The sequence below is a fragment of the Thunnus thynnus genome, chromosome 12, assembly GCF_963924715.1.
Source record: "Thunnus thynnus chromosome 12, fThuThy2.1, whole genome shotgun sequence".
In the NCBI taxonomy this organism is placed as follows: Eukaryota; Metazoa; Chordata; class Actinopteri; order Scombriformes; family Scombridae; genus Thunnus; species Thunnus thynnus.
In genome coordinates, this window is record NC_089528.1 from 29,608,026 (window position 1) to 29,629,571 (window position 21,546).

The 21,546-nt window shown below is 38.2% G+C and overlaps 2 protein-coding genes across 2 annotated transcripts; both read left to right on the forward strand.

Moving 5' to 3' along the window:
* The first annotated feature begins 1,853 nt into the window (after positions 1–1,853).
* LOC137194694 (tripartite motif-containing protein 16-like) lies at positions 1,854–4,411 on the forward strand. The gene has a single exon (XM_067606799.1). It carries the CDS (start codon positions 2,091–2,093, stop codon positions 3,771–3,773), a length of 1,683 nt encoding a protein of 560 aa, XP_067462900.1. The 5' UTR covers positions 1,854–2,090; the 3' UTR covers positions 3,774–4,411.
* A 1,024-nt stretch (positions 4,412–5,435) lies between these two features.
* LOC137193525 (uncharacterized) lies at positions 5,436–19,438 on the forward strand. The gene is given in 3 exon segments (XM_067604736.1): positions 5,436–7,297; positions 17,055–17,791; positions 17,793–19,438. Coding segments are annotated over 3 exon segments (3,405 nt in total). The 5' UTR covers positions 5,436–5,626; the 3' UTR covers positions 18,790–19,438.
* The last annotated feature ends 2,108 nt before the right edge of the window (positions 19,439–21,546 follow it).

Below are 21,546 nucleotides of genomic sequence, written 5' to 3' on the forward strand. Positions count from 1 at the left end.
AGGTGTGCCCCGTCTCCTCTGATGATCCTGCCCTTCACTCCACCTCCAAGCAACCTGTAACACAAGCCAACATAAGTAACAGACACAGACCAAACAGAGGGTAACCCCAGCGTCGTCACAATGTTAATTCACAGTTGCCACATATGTTAACTGATATACCACCAAATCAGCTGGATTCCAGTTTCATACTAAAAGGCATTTCAGACCTATTAATTTGATCTTTATAGGTGTGTTTCCATCCACCTGTTTTATTCGCATTTTCAATTTGCACTTGAAAAAAAAAACCTGATTGGAAATGCAGAAAATAAAAATAAAATCTCACCATATTGTTGAAAAAGTTTTCATGCTGAGGTGGAAATGTTGGTGTATCAATAAAAGAAAAATGAGACAAAGTGCAATAGAAACAGACTTCTGACGCAGAAAAATAACAACATACATGAAGCATGTGACTTAAATGTCCACAAAAACATCAGATCTGTGTGGAGCGACGAGGAAACTATAATGCTTTTTAAATAATTACATAAAATAAACATAAACATGGGAAGACTAAAAAGGCACTATAGTAGCGATGTGCAGAGAGCCCAGTATTTGTATTTATATCTGTATTTGTTGAGGCAGCAAAATTATTTGTATTTGTATTTAAATAAAAGTGGAAAGAGGCTTAAAAATCCTATTTTTGTTTTTATTACACTTTTAATTTTAGAAAATTAAAGTGTTACAATAAGTGTTTGTGAATCAACTACTTTACAAAGGAGGTCCCCACACTGGGCCTCGACCTGGAGTCTCCCGGATCATAGACGACTGCGCTGACCTGTGTGCTGGTATTTGACATGTTTTGGTTTTTTTTTCTTCCCAAAAACAAATAAAATATTTGTATGAAACAAATATTTGTAAAAAAAAAAAACACTATTTGTGCTTTGCCAAATAATGTATTTGTGTTCAGGCACACCCCTACACTACATAGATGCAGCCCATTAATAACATCCAGCCATCTTCATCCATCAGGGCTTCCTGAAGCCACTTCAGTATCTCAAACACCCGGTGGAAGTATCTGGTGGATCTCAGCTCACTCCAGAGCTCCAGTGTTCCGGTTTATTTTACACTAATTTTTGTTTGTTCTACCAGCTACTGCAATTCAGTTTACCATGGTGTGTTTGTGTTGTTTTCATGAGAAAGTTTCTCTTTGCGAAGATGCTTTTGTGTGAAAAATTGTCTTGACACTGATCAATAAAAGATCCTTTACTGATGTGATAAGAAGTCATTACAGTCTCCAGTTTAATTGCAGAACCAAATAATCTGATGAATTCATGTCCTATGGGATTCAGAGCTGCAACAACATTATTTACTTTTCATATTTTTTGTAAATCTAACATTAGAATATAGCTTCTGGTTAATTCTTTAAAGAGTTCATAATTTAAAATACTATAAAGACTTATGCTGAACATTATTTGATTACATTTTGGAAAACAGCAATATTTTACAACATTGTTGTGTTCATTCTTTATCTCCTGTTTTTGAAATGTTGTATTTAAGAAAAAGTTGAACTGAGCCAGATTTTATAATACATGAAAAAAGCAGCAACACACATGCGAGAGAAAACTATCACGTTATGTCAAAACAACAAAATTATACAGTTAAGGGGCTTGATGGAAAAACTCAGCTGGATTTTAGGAGAATACAAGAATTCAGAGAAACAGGGAGTCATCTGTAGATCTCTCCTAAATTCCCAAGATTACTTTGACACCAGAAAGCAGGTGACCAGTGTTTTCAAATGAGACGTGAGCTTCATTGCATAAAAAAGGGTTAAACACACAGTATCTCTCTCAAACTGCTCCTCTTCCTGGAATGAATCATAGCTTGATAACTCCTCCCTCTTCTTCCTGCTCTCAAACACAACAAGCTCCAGTCTGTCCACATATTTCCTTGTTCCCTCCCCTTCAGATCTACAGTTTGAAGATGGGTGTAACCAACATGTAAAAGAGCTGCAGCCTCCATTCACTGCAGAAACACATGCTGTTTAGATCAGAGCTCAAACTAGTTCAACTTCTCAGAGAGTGAAACTCGGACAGTCGTTGCCACTGAGAGGTGAAATGGCGCAGCAAGGAGCTCAGCTGGACGGAGCAAAATTCTGCTGTTCCATCTGTCTGGATCTACTGAAGGATCCGGTGACTATTCCCTGTGGACACAGCTACTGCATGAGCTGTATTAAAGGTTTCTGGAATGAAGAGGATGAGAAGAAAATCTGCAGCTGCCCTCAGTGCAGACAGGCCTTCACACCGAGGCCTGTCCTGGTGAAAAACACCATGTTAGCAGATATAGTGGAGGAGCTGAAGAAGACTGGACTCCAAGCTGCTCCTGCTGATCACTGCTATGCTGGACCTGAAGATGTGGTCTGTGATGTCTGCACTGGGAGGAAACTGAAAGCTCTCAAGTCCTGTCTGGTATGTCTCGCCTCTTACTGTGAGAAACACCTTCAGCGTCACTATGATGTAGCTCCATTAAAGAAACACAAGCTGGTCGACCCCTCCAAGAAGCTCCAGGAGAACATCTGCTCTCGTCATGATGAGGTGATGAAGATGTTCTGCCGGACTGATCAGCAGAGTATCTGTTATCTCTGCTCTGTGGATGAACATAAAGGCCACGACACAGTCTCAGCTGCAGCAGAAAGGACTGAGAGGCAGACAGAGCTTGAGGTGAGTCGACAAAACATCCAGCAGAGCATCCAGGACAGAGAGAAAGATGTGAAGCTGCTTCAACAGGAGGTGGAGGCCGTCAGTCGCTCTGCTGATAAAGCAGTGGAGGACAGTGAGAAGATCTTCACTGAGCTGATCCGTCTCATCCAGAAAAGAAGCTCTGATGTGAAGCAGCAGATCAGATCCCAGCAGGAAACTGAAGTGAGTCGAGTCAAAGAGCTTCAGGAGAAGCTGGAGCAGGAGATCACTGAGCTGAAGAGGAAAGATGCTGAACTGAAGAAGCTCTCACACACAGAGGATCACAACCAGCTTCTACACAACTACCCCTCACTGTCACAACTCAGTGAACCTACAGACTCATCCAGCATTAATATCCGTCCTCTGAGCTACTTTGAGGATGTGACAGCAGCTGTGTCAGAGCTCAGAGATCAACTACAGGACATCCTGAGGGAGAAATGGACAAACATCTCACTGACAGTGGCTGAAGTGGACGTTTTACTGTCAGAACCAGAACCCAAGACCAGAGCTGAGTTCTTAAAATATTCACGTGAAATCACACTGGATCCAAACACAGCAAATACACGTCTGTTATTATCTGATGGGAACAGAAAAGCAACATTAAAGAAAGAAGAACATTATTATTCTAGTCACCCAGACAGGTTCACTGGATGGAGTCAGGTCCTGAGTAGAGAGAGTCTGACTGAACGTTGTTACTGGGAGGTGGAGTGGAGAGGAATAGGAGTTTATGTAGCAGTCACATACAAGAATATCAGCAGAGCAGAAGACTCGAAGGAATGTGGATTTGGACACAATGACAAATCTTGGGCTTTAATATGTAACACTAACAGTTATACATTTTTGTTCAATGATGTCAAAACTCCCGTCTCAGGTCCTGGTTCCTCCAGAGTAGGAGTGTACCTGGATCACAGAGCAGGTATTCTGTCCTTCTATAGCATCTCTGAAACCATGACTCTCCTCCACAGAGTCCAGACCACATTCACTCAGCCTCTCTATGCTGGACTACGTTTTTATTCTTTATTCTCTTTCGGGAACACTGCTGAGTTCTGCAAACTCAAATAGACAGAAGTCATTTAAGGGACAGTCGGTTAAATTCTGAGTTAATTCTTAAAATGATTTTGTCTCTGTCATTGTTGCTGAGAGCTCGTTGCTGCAGTGTTTCTGCACAGAGATCAGCTGTCAATCAAACATTATGGTCAACTTTGACATCTTCTCAACTGTTGTTATGTAAATATTTGAGTTTCTTTAGTTGCTGCTCTTTCTTGTGTCTGTTTCACCATGGTGGCTTTCACTGATCATGATGATTTTGTTTTATACACAAACTTGCATTTCTCAACTATGCTCTTGTTTCTCTTCCACTTCATCAGTCTGAACAGAGAAAGAACCACAACTTCCTTTATCAATAGATATTTTACTCTCACGACTTTGTAAATCTGTCAAGAAATTTACATTCACATTGATACATTTGGTCATGTACAAATCAGGTATTATAAAGTATTATAAAACTTGAATTATTGTGATAATAATCAATAAGGAGATCATTTATGATGTTGTTGTACATAGCTGACATTCTGGGTTAAACTAACTGATTGTGTGGATGAAGTGAATCTGAACATGAAATCATTGAACAAGAGTCATTTAACAGACTTTACTGATTGGATGTGTGAACAATCTGAAGCTTTATATCATCAATAAAGTTGTTTTATTTCATCATTGAACAAAGTATTTTCTTCTGTCTTCATCTCAGGATCTCATTCAAAGCTTCTGGAGAAAATGTGAAACTAATATGAGAGTTTATTTGAGGCAGTTTTCCTCCTGAAACACCTTCATGCTACATTTACAAGCTGGCAACACCAGACGAATGTATAACACATGATCACGTTGCATCATACATTCATTTTATACCCACAGTAACTGAGTTTAAATTCAATTCTGTAAATAGATTTGAAATTGTTCATTTCATTTTAGTCCTACTTTGTTTATTTCATTATTGTTATAACCTTACTCTTGTTATATTTTTATTCTTCTATGTTGCGTTTGTGGGAGCAACAATCTTTGTATTTTTACATTCTTGGCTAATAAACAGATTCTGATTCTGATTTATATTCTTTCATATTTGCTGGTAAATCAGTTCATGTATGAAGTAACTGTGATTTAACAGTTATCATTAATAGATGATCCTTTAAGTGTTAGCTAATCACATAAAGCCATAGAGACTCATAGAAATACTTCAATCATCATGAGTTGTGTATTAGTTAAACAATACTTAAGTATGTGATTTGTTCCCTAAAGTACATAAATATTAGAAAAAATAAAATGTCATCACATTTACTCTTGTAGCTGCACTCATGAGTGAAACTTTTTTTTTTGCAGTGATCAGTGGAAAACGAGAGGAAGCAGCAACACACATGCGAGAGAAAACTATCACGTTATGTCAAAACAACAATATTATACAGTTAAGGGGCTTGATGGAAAAACTCAGCTGGATTTTAGGAGAATACAAGAATTCAGAGAAACAGGGAGTCATCTGTAGATCTCTGATAAATTCCCAAGATTACTTTGACACCAGAAAGCAGGTGACCAGTGTTTTCAAATGAGACGTGAGCTTTGTTGTAAGAAAAAAAAGGGTTAGACAGACAGTATCTCTCTCAAACTGCTCCTCCTCCTGGAATGAATCATAGCTTGATAACTCCTCCCTCTTCTTCCTGCTCTCAAACACAACAAGCTCCAGTCTGTCCACGTATTTCCTTGTTCCCTCCCCTTCAGATCTACAGTTTGAAGATGGGTGTAACCAACATGTAAAAGAGCTGCAGCCTCCATTCACTGTAGAAACACATGCTGTTTAGATCAGAGCGCAAACTAGTTTCACTTCTCAGAAAGTGAAACTCAGACAGTCGTTGTCACTGAGAGGTGAAATGGCGCAGCAAGGAGCTCAGCTGGACGGAGCAAAATTCTGCTGTTCGATCTGTTTGGATCTACTGAAGGATCCAGTGACTATTCCCTGTGGACACAGCTACTGCATGAGCTGTATTAAAGGTTTCTGGAGTGAAGAGGATGAAAAGAAAATCTACAGCTGCCCTCAGTGCAGACAGACCTTCGCACCGAGGCCTGTCCTGATGAAAAGCACCATGTTAGCAGATATAGTGGAGGAGCTGAAGAAGACGGGACTCCAAGCTGCTCCTGCTGATCACTGCTATGCTGGACCTGAAGATGTGGCCTGTGATGTCTGCACTGGGAGGAAGATGAAAGCCATCAAGTCCTGTCTGATATGTCTTGTCTCTTATTGTGAGAAACACCTTCAGCCTCATTATGATGTTGCTCCATTAAAGAAACACAAGCTGGTCGACCCCTCCAAGAAGCTCCAGGAGAACATCTGCTCTCGTCATGATGAGGTGATGAAGATTTTCTGCCGTACTGATCAGCAGAGTATCTGTTATCTCTGCTCTCTGGATGAACATAAAGGCCACGACACAGTCTCGGCTGCAGCAGAAAGGACTGAGAGGCAGAGAGAGCTCGAGGTGAGTCGACAAAACATCCAGCAGAGAATCCAGGACAGAGAGAAAGATGTGAAGCTGCTTCAACAGGAGGTGGAGGCCGTCAGTCGCTCTGCTGATAAAGCAGTGGAGGACAGTGAGAAGATCTTCACTGAGCTGATCCGTCTCATCCAGAAAAGAAGCTCTGATGTGAAGCAGCAGATCAGATCCCAGCAGGAAACTGAAGTGAGTCGAGTCAAAGAGCTTCAGGAGAAGCTGGAGCAGGAGATCAATGAGCTGAAGAGGAAAGACGCTGAACTGAAGAAGCTCTCACACACAGAGGATCACAACCAGTTTCTACACAACTACCCCTCACTGTCACAACTCAGTGAACCTACAGACTCATCCAGCATCAATATCCGTCCTCTGAGATACTTTGAGGATGTGACAGCAGCTGTGTCAGAGCTCAGAGATCAACTACAGGACATCCTGAGGGAGAAATGGAGAAACATCTCACTGACAGCGACTGAAGTGGACGTTTTACTGTCAGTACCAGAACCCAAGACCAGAGCTGAGTTCTTAAAATATTCACGTGAAATCACACTGGATCCAAACACAGCAAATACACAGCTGTTATTATCTGATGGGAACAGAAAAGCAACATTCAAGAAAAAAGAACAGTCTTATTCTAGTCACCCAGACAGATTCACTGATTATTGGCAGGTCCTGAGTAGAGAGAGTCTGACTGGATGTTGTTACTGGGAGGTGGAGTGGAGAGGAGGAGTTCATGTAGCAGTCACATACAAGAATATCAGCAGAGTAGGAAACTCAAAAAAATGTCTGTTTGGACGCAATGACAAATCTTGGGCTTTAGATTGTTCCACTAACAGTTATACATTTAAGTTCAAGGATGTCTCAACTCCCGTCTCAGATCCTGGTTCCTCCAGAGTAGGAGTGTACCTGGATCACAGAGCAGGTATTCTGTCCTTCTACAGCGTCTCTAAAACCATGACTCTCCTCCACAGAGTCCAAACCACATTCACTCAGCCTCTCTATGCTGGACTACGTTTTTACTACTCTTACGGGGACACTGCTGAGTTCTGCAAACTCAAATAGACAGAAGTCATTTAAGGGACAGTCGGTTAAATTCTGTGTTAATTCTTGAAATGATTTTGTCTCTGTCATTGTTGCTGAGAGCTCGTTGCTGCAGTGTTTCTGCACAGAGATCAGCTGTCAATCAAACATTATGGTCAACTTTGACATCTTCTCATCTGTTGTTATGTAAATATTTCAGTTTCTTTAGTTGCTGCTCTTTCTTGTGTCTGTTTCACCATGGAGGCTTTCACTGATCATGATGATTTTTTTTAACTTGAACTATTGTGATAATAATCAATAAGGAGATCATTTATTATGTTGTTGTACATAGCTGACATTCTGGGTTAAACTAACTGATTGTGTGGATGAAGTGAATCTGAACATGAAATCATTGAACAAGAGTCATTTAACAGACTTTACTGATTGGATGTGTGAACAATCTGAAGCTTTATATCATCAATAAAGTTGTTTTATTTCAAGATTGAACAAAGTATTTTCTTCTGTCTTCATCTCAGGATCTCATTCAAAGCTTCTGGAGAAAATGTGAAACTAATATGAGAGTTTATTTGAGGCAGTTTTCCTCCTGAAACACCACAAAGTACAGAGTTCATGTTCAGAGCAGAAGAACGTTTGTCAGTCAGTCTCTGTACGTTCAGCTTTCTTCACTAAAACAGCTTCATCACAGAGAAATGAGCAGAGTTTTCTATCACTTGTTGCTTTTAACAAACTGAGATTTTATTTGTGCATTTAGTCAATAAAGAGGATTTGTTACACAGGCCTAAAAAAAAAACTGGAAAAAAATAGTTTTAAAAAATCAATTTGGTCAAATTTGGGTGTGAAGATGTTTTGTTGAGTCGTGACGAACATAAAACAACATCTATGTGTAATTGTGAACTTGAGGTCATTTCATTAATGTTGAAGTTGATTTTCATGAAGATGAAAGTTCAGAATGAGGCTGTCATGTTGGTTCAGTGTTTAGCTCTGTCACCTCACAGTCAGACGCTTCTGGGTTGTAAAGTTTGAATCCAGACTTGATTCAAACTTCTTGTGACTCATTTTGTTCGGGGTTTAATCTCTCAATCCACAAAACTGCCTGCTGTGCTGAAGACTTTCTGTTATTGATGCTTAACTGACAACAAAGAAATGCATCTAAAACTGTCATGATTAGTGTTTCTGACAACTGTGATTGATTTATTGCACCATCACAGGTAAAGTTACTCCACCTTTTCTAGTCCAGAAGTCATTTAGGAATCATTTCATCATAATGATAATTACATTAAAAACTGCTTTCAATCTCATCAGAATCAACATCAAGAGAACTTGACATGTTCATTCTAGTTTTAAGCCGTTAAGAGTTCAGAAAACCGAATATTTGAACAACAGCAGATGAAACATGTTTAAACTCTATCAGGTCCAGTCATGAAATAATTAAATCATAAAATAAATAAATCATTCTTTACATCTGGTTTCAAGTTTTTCCATGTTGGTCAATCAGATTTCATGAAGTCTAAAGTCTCAAATCTCAAAGTTTTATTTACAACCTGAAGACTCATGTGAACAATATTTGTAAACTGGAAAATCTTCCATCTACATTTGGATGTTCTCACAGAACAGATGTTATATAGAAGCTTTTTTTAAAAATGATATCAAACTTGTAGTCAGATGCAAACATCAGCATGTTAACATATAACTCATCTTCATGCTACATTTACAAGCTGGCAACACCAGACGAATGTATAACACATGATCACGTTGCATCATACGTTCATTTTATACCCACAGTAACTGAGTTTAAATTCAATTCTGTAAATAGATTTTAAATCGTTCATTTAATTTTAGTACTACTTTGTTTAAGGGATGCACGATATTATCGGCACGTCATCGGTATCGGCCTATAAAAGCTCTAAAAATAAATATCGGCATCGGCGAATTCTGCCGATTATGAGAGGCCGATATGTCACCATCTCCTCCGCCGCCTGACTGTGCTTCCCTTGATGGACTGTGTCACACTGACGGTCCTGCCCGTCAGACCAGCTGCTTCTGCCCACTTTAACCAGAATAACAAACCGGGGCTCAGTGCTCCACATTTCCTGCCATACTTGTCATTTGTTTGTTTAGCCAGTCACATCGCTGTCATTTATGGTTCAATCAAGACAGAAAAGTATTGAAGTTCATTATTTATTGTTTCTGGAGTTATAGATTAACTTAGGTTGTAACCTACCATACTCACCCACCATGCGGCCAGGAGACAAAATGGAGGCACTGAACCACTTCCTGATTTTAAGATCTTGCTGACATCACCAGTGATGTCATTGGTTAGACCAAGTGTGAGGGGCATTTATTTTATTAAGTTAAATGTTTGGTTTTGTATTTATGTTATTTGTACTTAATTTGGTTTACGATAAGGAACAATGCTGTTGTTGATGTTTGTGTAAACAATGTTAACTGATACAAGTGACATTGTCATTCACCAGTTGTTGGTCTAAGGGAAAGGACACCCCTGATAGAAATATGGTTCTGCCTACACAGATTTCAGGGCCTATTTAAAGGGAGAGATGTTAGTTTAGAAGAGAGCAGAAACCAAAGAGGATGTCAGTGTAGCTGTGTGAAGGTAAGTTTGATTTTGCTTGTTTTCATTTGGTCGTCTCTGAGTCTGTCCCGTATCACCTTCCTTGACACTCTGGCAAAGCTTCCTCACAGGTAAAACTTTATTTCACAGTAAAACAGCAAATAATTGTACAAATTACAATTGAGAGACAGACAGTGATCAGTAGATGCTGAGTAAAAGGGAACAGGCAGCTTTACATTACGGTGCTGTAATATCTCTTAACTTCTGGGGTTGTACTAAACAGTCCTTTCATCCTCATGTCCAAACTGTGTGAGTGTCAGCATGTGTGTATGTAATACTGTAGGTCAAGGCTGATAATTAGTGTGATTACTGCAAGCGATCACACTATTGTAGCAGCAGCCGGCAGCAGCTCTCAGTAGAGTTGGCACATGTGCACCTGGACAGCGGCGTATGACTTTTATTTATTTATTTTCTCACCCATCTTCATCCAGCAAATCACCAGGTGAGTTCCTTTTTGCTTTGCTTGGTAGCATTGTCAAAATACATTACATTTCCAGTCAGTTTGAATTGTGCTATATGCCCTTGCTTTTGTTATGATAATGATTTGGTACCGTGTCATCCGATCACAACATCGAACAAAAAGCTATTTTACTGGTATATATTTTTTTCCTCAAGCCTGTGATCTATTCTTTGAGATTCTTTCTGACTTACTGACCAATCTTGACGATTTGGAGTTTTTGCTCAAATTGTTTTCCTGAAGTGAATTTAATTCCGTTGAAATGTAAAAGGCATAGGACTGAAGATGCAGGAGTTAAGTTTTGAAGTCAGTCTTGCTAACTACTACATCTGTACTGTTGCTAAAATAATGTTTTGTTTCAGCAGCAAGTCAACATTTCTGAGAGCGGAGCTGGACTTGTGATTCTGATGCTCCAAATTACACAGTGAGTTTCATTTTACTTTGTTTTATATGACAACATGCCCAAATAACTTCATTTTATTAAGTGAAGATAATATCCCATCGCTGTCTGTGTAGTGTTGTGTACTTGTGGATTTATTACTCTAGTGGCCTATATGAAACACATCAGCAATTTGCAGCAATATCCCAGTCCTTCAGTGTTGCATTCCTGGATGGATGCAACACTGTGTGCATTTATACTACTACTACAGTTTATGATACACACTGTTTTTGTTTTTCAGGTGGTTCACAGGGATAAACACTGAGAGGCACCCCGTCCTTTCACTGAAGATGGAGAAAGATGACATCAGTCAACCCTTGTGTGTTCAGTCTCCTAAAGAAACTAACGGACTCTTGAATGGGACAGCGAACCCTCTCACCCACCCACACAATCAGTCTGTTATTCAGTCAGTCATTCGCTCATTACAAACTTTTTAAAACACACACTTGGACAGTCTGGTTACAACTTGCATTAGAGGGACATTAATTAGGGGTTTTTAATGGGAAATACCAATTTTAAAAAACAAACAGGCACTGATATTAGATGCAGTTATTTGGTTACAATAATGTGGTGAGCATTAGTACATGGCAACACTTAAAAAATGTACTGTACCAAACCATCAGATTCTTAGGCTACAGACATACACCCACTAAAGCTGTCCCATTGTTCTTTAACCATATCATTTTTCCAGTTCAATCGTCCCAGCATTTTTTGACATGCAACAGTTAGAGGAGCATGTTGATATATTTTGTCTTTGTGTACAATGTTCAGACAGACTACACTACTTGTTTGAATATTTACATTTTAAATGACTTTTGAATGTTTAGCTACCTGAATAAACTCCATGCTTTGTTCTATTACTTTATAATTGTGTACAAATGTTTAGCATCATTCATTTATACTGTTAATAAAGTGAAAGTTTGAAAGAAACACTTTGAAGTTGTATAATTTGTCTTAACATTTGAAGTCACAATTCAAATGGCTGTTTATTCACTGTTGTAAATACTGTCTGAGTAATTATGTCAAGTAACAAGGTTTGTGGAAAAAATATTTAAAATTTGAACTCACTGTTAGCAGTCAGTTAGTTAAACACAGTGGTCCCAACTGACGTTTCTGCTGCGCTTATTTTATTGCTCTACTAGTGTCTTTGACAAACCAAATCTACTCAACAGTGACATGTTCCATCTTTGGTTAAAGCATGTCTCAGGTTAAATGAATATATTCCTGCACTACCTTTGTATCCAGGCAGGCACGTGGCAGAATTGCTTGATTAGCTATCTAACCAACCCCAACTTAACATTCACCTCCCTCCTACCTTAATACTTAACCCTAATATTTACCTTAATAATTTAGTTAGTTTGGGACCTGCCTTAACCTACAGTAATACCTACCTTACTTACCTAATTCTAAGACTTACCGCTACTTGCCTCCAATACTGACCTTAATAGCTACCCTATTTACCATTATCCTAATACTTACCTCAATATTTACTGCGATAGAAATACCTACCTAAAAGATACCTACTTACCTTAAATACCTACTGTAGGAACAATTAGCACCTCAACAACTAATACCTATCTTCATAATACCTAACTTAAATACCGACCGATCTTAGCAACTCCTTATACTTACCTGGACCTACTTACCGGAAGAACTACAGTTACAACTCCAATCAATTGGCTACAGGACACACTCGGGGGCTCGACCAACCTCGGCAGGGCCTCCCTCGGTTGAGGATGTCTAGCGATAATGGCCGAAACTTCTGTTGATCCTGAGGTCCACTGCTGAAGATGTTTCCTAAAAAAATAAACAGAAAATAAATACAAAAAAAATAAATACTATCAGTTACAAGATCGATCCGAAACCGGAATCCAAATAGTACTTAAACACTTGATATAAAACTAGATCAACTAATTACGAAGTGACCGAATCCCCCCAAGATCTTAAACCATTAATAACTAAGATTCTTACCAGGGAGATTCTAAGTCAGACCTTTTACAAAGTCCTGATAGGAAGAAAATAGTGTTATTCTCCTTTTACAGAAAAATACTGCTGAAAGCAGTTAGCAGCCAAGCTCCTCACAAACACAGGTACCACACAAATATTTGTTTCTGTCAGTAGACTGTAGACTTACATGCAAGTGATTTGACTTTAGAGAGTATTCAGTAGTTGTTAATTGAAACTCACTGTAGTCCTCACTGTTAGTAGTCAGTTACACAATTGTGTGTTGAGTTGTACATTTTGCTCTTTATGGTACAAATCTATAAATATGCCATTTGTGAAAAGTTCAAATTAACAGTAATACACAAGTTACTGTTAATTTACACTGCTTTTAGCAGAATATTCACAAGTGGCATATTTACAGATTTTTATTGTAAACTGCAAAATGGATGACATACTACTCAACACACTATTGTGTAACTGACCACTAACAGTGAGGACTACAGTGAGTTTCAATTAACAGCTACAGAATACCCTTGAAAGTCAAATCACTTGCATGTAAGTCTACAGACGGCCGAAGAAACAACAACAAAAACAACAACAACAACAACGCAGGGGCTTCGAGCCTTACAGGCTCTCGGGGCACCCGTCGAGGCCCCTGTGCAGGTCCCCCGGCCGTGGCCCCTTCGAGCCTTTCGCTATAAAATATTGCTAAAATGTTAAAGAAATGTGTAAATCTGCACAAACAAATTAAAAACATTGAAGAAATACTTTAAAATTACCTCATTTAATTCTGCAGCTGTTGTGAGGGTCGGAGGCAAAGTTGCCGTTGTGTGTACATTGAAAAGAATACAGGCAACAACGTTGACACCTGTTGGTGTGCAGGTACTTTTAAGAGCATGATACATATTTTCTGCTTGTGTATTCTCAGGACAAGGCTTGCTGAGGTTCATTGCACAGGATCACAGCCATCGTTGGAGTTCTGAAAGGAAGTGAGTGACTTTCAATCTGTCCTATGAATTTGAGGCTTTTTTTTAGCATGCAGATTCACTTATTTCCATGGCCAAGGACAGTCAAGTCACATGACTTGACGCAAGTTGCAATTTTGAGAACTCGCGACTTGGTTGACTAACACTTATAAGACTCGACTTGACTTTGACTTGAGGCAGATGACTTGAAAAGACTTGACAGTTTTTATTTAGCTGAATCGCCTGTTTGCATTATTGTAGATATTGAGCATGAACAGTTAACGTTTTGAGACATGAAAGGGTGTCTTCTAGTGAAGTGTGTGCAACCCAGGCTTTGAAGACAGTGTCTAGCAAGACCTAGAAAACAATGCAAGACAGGATTGAGCTCAAAGCTTGTTGAAAGCATTTTCCCATATCATTATTTCATTATTTTGTTCGCAGTCCCTCACTAGTTCAAAGTCAATGTTACTCAACCACAGCAGAATGGTCTCTTTCTCTGTAATCAACTGTGTGACAAATGCAATCCTTCAAGATCAGGCAAAGAAGATGGTATTTTAAAAAGTAATCATCGGATAGAATACTATGTTTCGTTGTGCAAGCGTCAAATGCGGGTAGATTTTCCATTTGGTGAGTAAATATACCAAAGTAGTCATGTGTTGCAGACAGAGACTCAGGCTGTAGTATAACTTGCAGTTTCTTTTATCTGCACACTTTACAACCACAACAAAGCAGAATGTGTAGCTTACAGTCCATCAGCATATTTTTGCTGCTGTTAAAACCCACTAGCTTTGTGCTAACTACTGCAACTGGAGGAAGTTCCTCTTCTTCTACTACTTCTGCTTCAAAACTCTCACCTTATTCAAAGGTACAACCGGGTGGCAGAATGGCAGAAGTCATACAACATATCCACTCACATTAATACTGCATAAAATACAAAATTATGAACCCTAGATCCTGGAAAACATTTTAGATCAGATTATTTATTTTTGTTCAAATAGTTAATTAATTAATCAAAACACCAACAACAACAAAACAAGGTATGAACCAAAACCATAAATTGTTGTATTTATGAATCCTAACCATAGCTATCCCTAGTTGTAGAGACTAACTAACATGTGCAGTTTGCTCATGACACGGCTCGTCATTGTACCCTTTTCTCTCGTGTTTTACAGGCTTCTTCCATGGTGACTGACTTGTGACTTAATTGACTTTTCTTGCTTGACGTTTAGCATTGACTTGACTTGGCTTACTTGAGTCTAAGTCACAGTGAGAGTCACAGTGATTTAAGACTTGCTTGAGCCTTTAAGGTTAAGACTTGAGACTTGCTTGTGACTTGCACATGTGTAACTTACTCCCACTTCTGATATTTGTGAACATGAACTACTTTCTCCCAAAGCCACAAACCAGAGACTTAAGACTCAAATTTGTGATGCCATCCGGAATAAAGTCTGGAGCTGCTTCATATACAATGAATGTGAAACTAATTTTGTAGTAATTTTTTAATACCCAAATAAGCTTTATTCTATAGTAAACTTTCATATCTGACACATAAAATGTACCTGTATACTAGGCTTGGGCAATGTCCACAGAATTACTTTGTAAAGCGAGCAGTAAAAGGTAATTTTATGACATATTCTGGTTATTAAACACCTTGAAATCTCATACATCTCAAATGGGGATCTGTATTGAATGGATTGCACAATATTGTAAAATGTCAGTAGAAAAATGTGTATATTTATTCAGTGTCAAAGTTGATATAAAGGTATTTTTACATAGACCTTCTGGTTTTTGTACATTCAGAACTCCACATGTTAATGTGAAATGTCTGTAGATATTTTGGGGAGTTGCTTGCAAGTACTGTCACATAATGTTTATATAGAGTTAACCTCATACATTAATGGGAAAGGCCTGTAAATATATTGGAGAGCTGCTTGTAATTACTGTTAAATAATGTTTATATAAAGTTAACCTCATACATTAATGGGGAAATGTATGTAGATATATTTGATAGTTTATTTTAAATACTATCAAATAATGTTAGTAAACTGATGATTATTAAAATTATATTTTTGTAAACTATTATCACATGATCTTATTTTTTTGTACAGTATAAAACCAACATTTACCAGGGATTTACTGTAAATCGATTGGATAATCACATAAAATAAAAGCTTAAAGCTCTCAAGATACCATTAATGGGTGTTAAAGGAGGGTAATTTGAATGTAATTTTAATTAATTTTTCTGTGTTTTACATCCAGAAATCTGTACTTTGATGGGGAGTTCTTGTGGATGGATTGAATAATCCTATGAATTTACCAGAGATTACTGTATGAAAACCAGAGTCTTCATTTAAATTAGATGATTTTAAGGTAGTTCTGCAATCATTTCCATTTTTTGTGCAGATTTATACATTTGTTCTAGCAATGTTTTATGACAATTTTTATAATATAATAATATTTTCTTTTTATTTTACAATGGTTGGACTGTAAAATGTAGACAATGTCCAAAGTAAATATCCGTATTTTTAAAATAAATCTCTGTCGAATAACTAAAGGTTTTTTACTGTTATTTGACGGTAAGTGTTTGGCAACTTTTGCTGCCAGACTTTTTACCATTTTTTTATGATTTTTTTTTTACATTGTGTGATTTAACAGTTATCATTAATAGATGATCCTTTAAGTGTTAACTAATCACATAAAGCCATAGAGACTCATAGAAATACTTCAATCATCATGAGTTGTGTATTAGTTAAACAATACTTAAGTATGTGATTTGTTCCCTAAAGTACATAAATATTAGAAAAAATAAAGTGTCACCACATTTACTCTTGTAGCTGCACTCATGAGTGAAACTTTTTTTTTTTTGCAGTGATCAGTGGAAAACGAGAGGAAGCAGCAACACACATGCGAGAGAAAACTATCACGTTATGTCAAAACAACAATATTATACAGTTAAGGGGCTTGATGGAAAAACTCAGCTGGATTTTAGGAGAATACAATAATTCAGAGAAACAGGGAGTCATCTGTAGATCTCTCCTAAATTCCCAAGATTACTTTGACACCAGAAAGCAGGTGACCAGTGTTTTCAAATGAGACGTGAGCTTCATTGTAAGAAAAAAAAGGGTTAAACACACATATCTCTCTCAAACTGCTCCTCCTCCTGGAATGAATCATAGCTTGATAACTCCTCCCTCTTCTTCCTGCTCTCAAACACAACAAGCTCCAGTCTGTCCACATATTTCCTTGTTCCCTCCACTTCAGATCTACAGTTTGAAGATGGGTGTAACCAACATGTAAAAGAGCTGCAGCCTCCATTCACTGTAGAAACACATGCTGTTTAGATCAGAGCTCAAACTAGTTTCACTTCTCAGAAAGTGGAACTCAGACAGTCGTTGTCACTGAGAGGTGAAATGGCGCAGCAAGGAGCTCAGATGGACGGAGCAAAAATCTGCTGTTCGATCTGTCTGGATCTACTGAAGGATCCGGTGGCTATTCCCTGTGGACACAGCTACTGCATGAGCTGTATTAAAGGTTTCTGGGATGAAGAGGATGAGAAGAAAATCTACAGCTGCCCTCAGTGCAGACAGGCCTTCGCACCGAGGCCTGTCCTGGTGAAAAACACCTTGGTAGCAGATTTAATGGAGGAGCTGAAGAAGACTGGACTCCAAGCTGCTCCTGTTGATCACTGCTATGCTGGACCTGAAGATGTGGCCTGTGATGTCTGCACTGGGAGGAAGATGAAAGCTCGCAAGTCCTGTCTGGTGTGTCTCGCCTCTTACTGTGAGAAACACCTTCAGCGTCACTATGATGTTGCTCCATTAAAGAAACACAAGCTGGTCAACCCCTCCAAGAAGCTCCAGGAGAACATCTGCTCTCGTCATGATGAGGTGATGAAGATGTTCTGCCGTACTGATCAGCAGAGTATCTGTTATCTCTGCTCTGTGGATGAACATAAAGGCCACGACACAGTCTCAGCTGCAGCAGAAAGGACTGAGAGGCAGAGAGAGCTTGAGGTGAGTCGACAAAACATCCAGCAGAGAATCCAGGACAGAGAGAAAGATGTGAAGCTGCTTCAACAGTCGCTCTGCTGATAAAGCAGTGGAGGACAGTGAGAAGATCTTCACTGAGCTGATCCGTCTCATCCAGAAAAGAAGCTCTGATGTGAAGCAGCAGATCAGATCCCAGCAGGAAACTGAAGTGAGTCGAGTCAAAGAGCTTCAGGAGAAGCTGGAGCAGGAGATCACTGAGCTGAAGAGGAAAGACGCTGAACTGAAGCAGCTCTCACACACAGAGGATCACAACCAGTTTCTACACAACTACCCCTCATTGTCACAACTCAGTGAACCTACAGACTCATCCAGCATCAATATCCGTCCTCTGAGATACTTTGAGGATGTGACAGCAGCTGTGTCAGAACTCAGAGATCAACTACAGGACATCCTGAGGGAGAAATGGACAAACATCTCACTGACAGTGGCTGAAGTGGATGTTTTACTGTCACAACGAGAACCCAAGACCAGAGCTGAGTTCTTAAAATATTCACGTGAAATCACACTGGATCCAAACACAGCAAACACACAGCTGTTATTATCTGATGGGAACAGAAAAGCATCATTAGAGGAAGAAGAACAGTATTATTCTAGTCACCCAGAGAGATTCACTTATTGGTATCAGGTCCTGAGTAGAGAGAGTCTGACTGGACGTTGTTACTGGGAGGTGGAGTGGAGCGGAGAAGGAGTTGATGTAGCAGTCACATACAAGAATATCAGCAGAGCAGGAAACTCAGATGAATGTGGATTTGGATACAATGACAAATCTTGGGCTTTAGATTGTGACACTAACAGTTACACATTTTTGTTCAACAATGTCAAAACTCGTGTCTCAGGTCCTGGTTCCTCCAGAGTAGGAGTGTACCTGGATCACAGAGCAGGTATTCTGTCCTTCTACAGCGTCTCTGAAACCATGACTCTCCTCCACAGAGTCCAGACCACATTCACTCAGCCTCTCTATGCTGGACTACGTCTTTATTATTCATTCTCTTACGGGGACACTGCTGAGTTCTGCAAACTCAAATAGACAGAAGTCATTTAAGGGACAGTCGGTTAAATTCTGAGTTAATTCTTAAAATGATTTTGTCTCTGTCATTGTTGCTGAGAGCTCGTTGCTGCAGTGTTTCTGCACAGAGATCAGCTGTCAATCAAACATTATGGTCAACTTTGACATCTTCTCATCTGTTGTTATGTAAATATTTCAGTTTCTTTAGTTGCTGCTCTTTCTTGTGTCTGTTTCACCATGGAGGCTTTCACTGATCATGATGATTTTGTTTTATACACAAACTTGCATTTCTCAACTCTGCTCTTGTTTCTCTTCCACTTCATCAGTCTGAACAGAGAAAGAACCAGAACTTCCTTTATCAATAGATATTTTACTCTCACGACTTTGTAAATCTGTCAAGAAATTTACATTCAAATTGATGCATTTGGTCATGTACAAATCAGGTATTATTAAGTATTATAAAACTTGAATTATTGTGATAATACTCAATAAGGAGATCATTTATTATGTTGTTGTACATAGCTGACATTCTGGGTTAAACTAACTGATTGTGTGGATGAAGTGAATCTGAACATGAAATCATTGAACAAGAGTCATTTAACAGACTTTACTGATTGGATGTGTGAACAATCTGAAGCTTTATATCATCAATAAAGTTGTTTTATTTCAAGATTGAACAAAGTATTTTCTTCTGTCTTCATCTCAGGATCTCATTCAAAGCTTCTGGAGAAAATGTGAAACTAATATGAGAGTTTATTTGAGGCAGTTTTCCTCCTGAAACACCACAAAGTACAGAGTTCATGTTCAGAGCAGAAGAACGTTTGTCAGTCAGTCTCTGTACTTTCAGCTTTCTTCACTAAAACAGCTTCATCACAGAGAAATGAGCAGAGTTTTCTATCACTTGTTGCTTTTAACAAACTGAGATTTTATTTGTGCATTTAGTCAATAAAGAGGATTTGTGACACAGGCCTAAAAAAAACTGTTAGTTAGTTTAAAAAAATTAATTTGGTCAAATTTGGGTGTGAAGATGTTTTGTTGAGTCGTGACGAACATAAAACAACATCTATGTGTAATTGTGAACTTGAGGTCATTTCATTAATGTTGAGGTTGATTTTCATGAAGATGAAAGTTCAGAATGAGGCTGTCATGTTGGTTCAGTGTTTAGCTCTATCACCTCACAGTCAGACGCTTCTGGGTTGTAAAGTTTTAATCCAGACTTGATTCAAACTTCTTGTGACTCATTTTGTTCGGGGTTTAATCTCTCAATCCACAAAACTGCCTGCTGTGCTGAAGACTTTCTGTTATTGATGCTTAACTGACAACAAAGAAATGCATCTAAAACTGTCATGATTAGTGTTTCTGACAACTGTGATTGATTATTGCACCATCACAGGTAAAGTTACTCCACCTTTTCTAGTCCAGAAGTAATTTAGGAATCATTTCATCATAATGATAATTACATTATAAACTGCTTTCAATCTCATCACAATCAACATCAAGAGAACTTGACATGTTCATTCTAGTTTTAAGCCATTAAGAGTTCAGAAAAGCGAATATTTGAACAACAGCAGATGAAACATGTTTAAACTCTATCAGGTCCAGTCATGAAATAATTAAATCATAAAATAAATAAATCATTCTTTACATCTGGTTTCAAGTTTTTCCATGTTGGTCAATCAGATTTCATGAAGTCTTAAGTCTCAAATCTCAAAGTTTTATTTACAACCTGAAGACTCATGTGAACAATATTTGTAAACTGGAAAATCTTCCGTCTACATTTGGATGTTCTCACAGAACAGATGTTATATAGAAGCTTTTTTTAAAAAAATGATATCAAACTTGTAGTCAGATGCAAACATCAGCATGTTAACATATAACTCCTCTTCATGCTACATTTACAAGCTGGCAACACCAGACGAATGTATAACACATGATCACGTTGCATCATACGTTCATTTTATACCCACAGTAACTGAGTTTAAATTCAATTCTGTAAATACATTTTAAATTGTTCGTTTAATTTTAGTGCTACTTTGTTTATTTCATTATTATTATTATAACCTCACTCTTGTTATATTTTTATTCTTCTGTGTTGCGTTTGTGGGAGCAACAATCTTTGTATTTTTACATTCTTGGCTAATAAACAGATTCTGATTCTGATTTATATTCTTTCATATTTGCTGGTAAATCAGTTCATGTATGACGTAACTATGATTTAACAGTTATCATTAATAGATGATCCTTTAAGTGTTAACTAATCACATAAAGCCATAGAGACTCATAGAAATACTTCAATCATCATGAGTTGTGTATTAGTTAAACAATACTTAAGTATATGATTTGTTCCCTAAAGTACATAAATATTAGAAAAAATAAAGTGTCACCACATTTACTCTTGTAGCTGCACTCATGACTGAAACTTTTTTTTTTTTTGCAGTGATCAGTGGAAAACAAGAGGAAGCAGCAACACACATGCGAGAGAAAACTATCACGTTATGTCAAAACAACAATATTATACAGTTAAGGGGCTTGATGGAAAAACTCAGCTGGATTTTAGGAGAATACAAGAATTCAGAGAAACAGGGAGTCATCTGTAGATCTCTCCTAAATTCCCAAGATTACTTTGACACCAGAAAGCAGGTGACCAGTGTTTTCAAGATGAGACGTGAGCTTCGTTGTAAGAAAACAAAGGGTTAAACACACAGTATCTCTCTCAAACTGCTCCTCCTCCTGGAATGAATCATAGCTTGATAACTCCTCCCTCTTCTTCCTGCTCTC

Bases quoted from the DNA above. Each gene is read 5' to 3' on its own strand.
- LOC137194694 (XM_067606799.1), top strand. From the start codon at position 2,091: ATGGCGCAGCAAGGAGCTCAGCTGGACGGAGCAAAATTCTGCTGTTCC.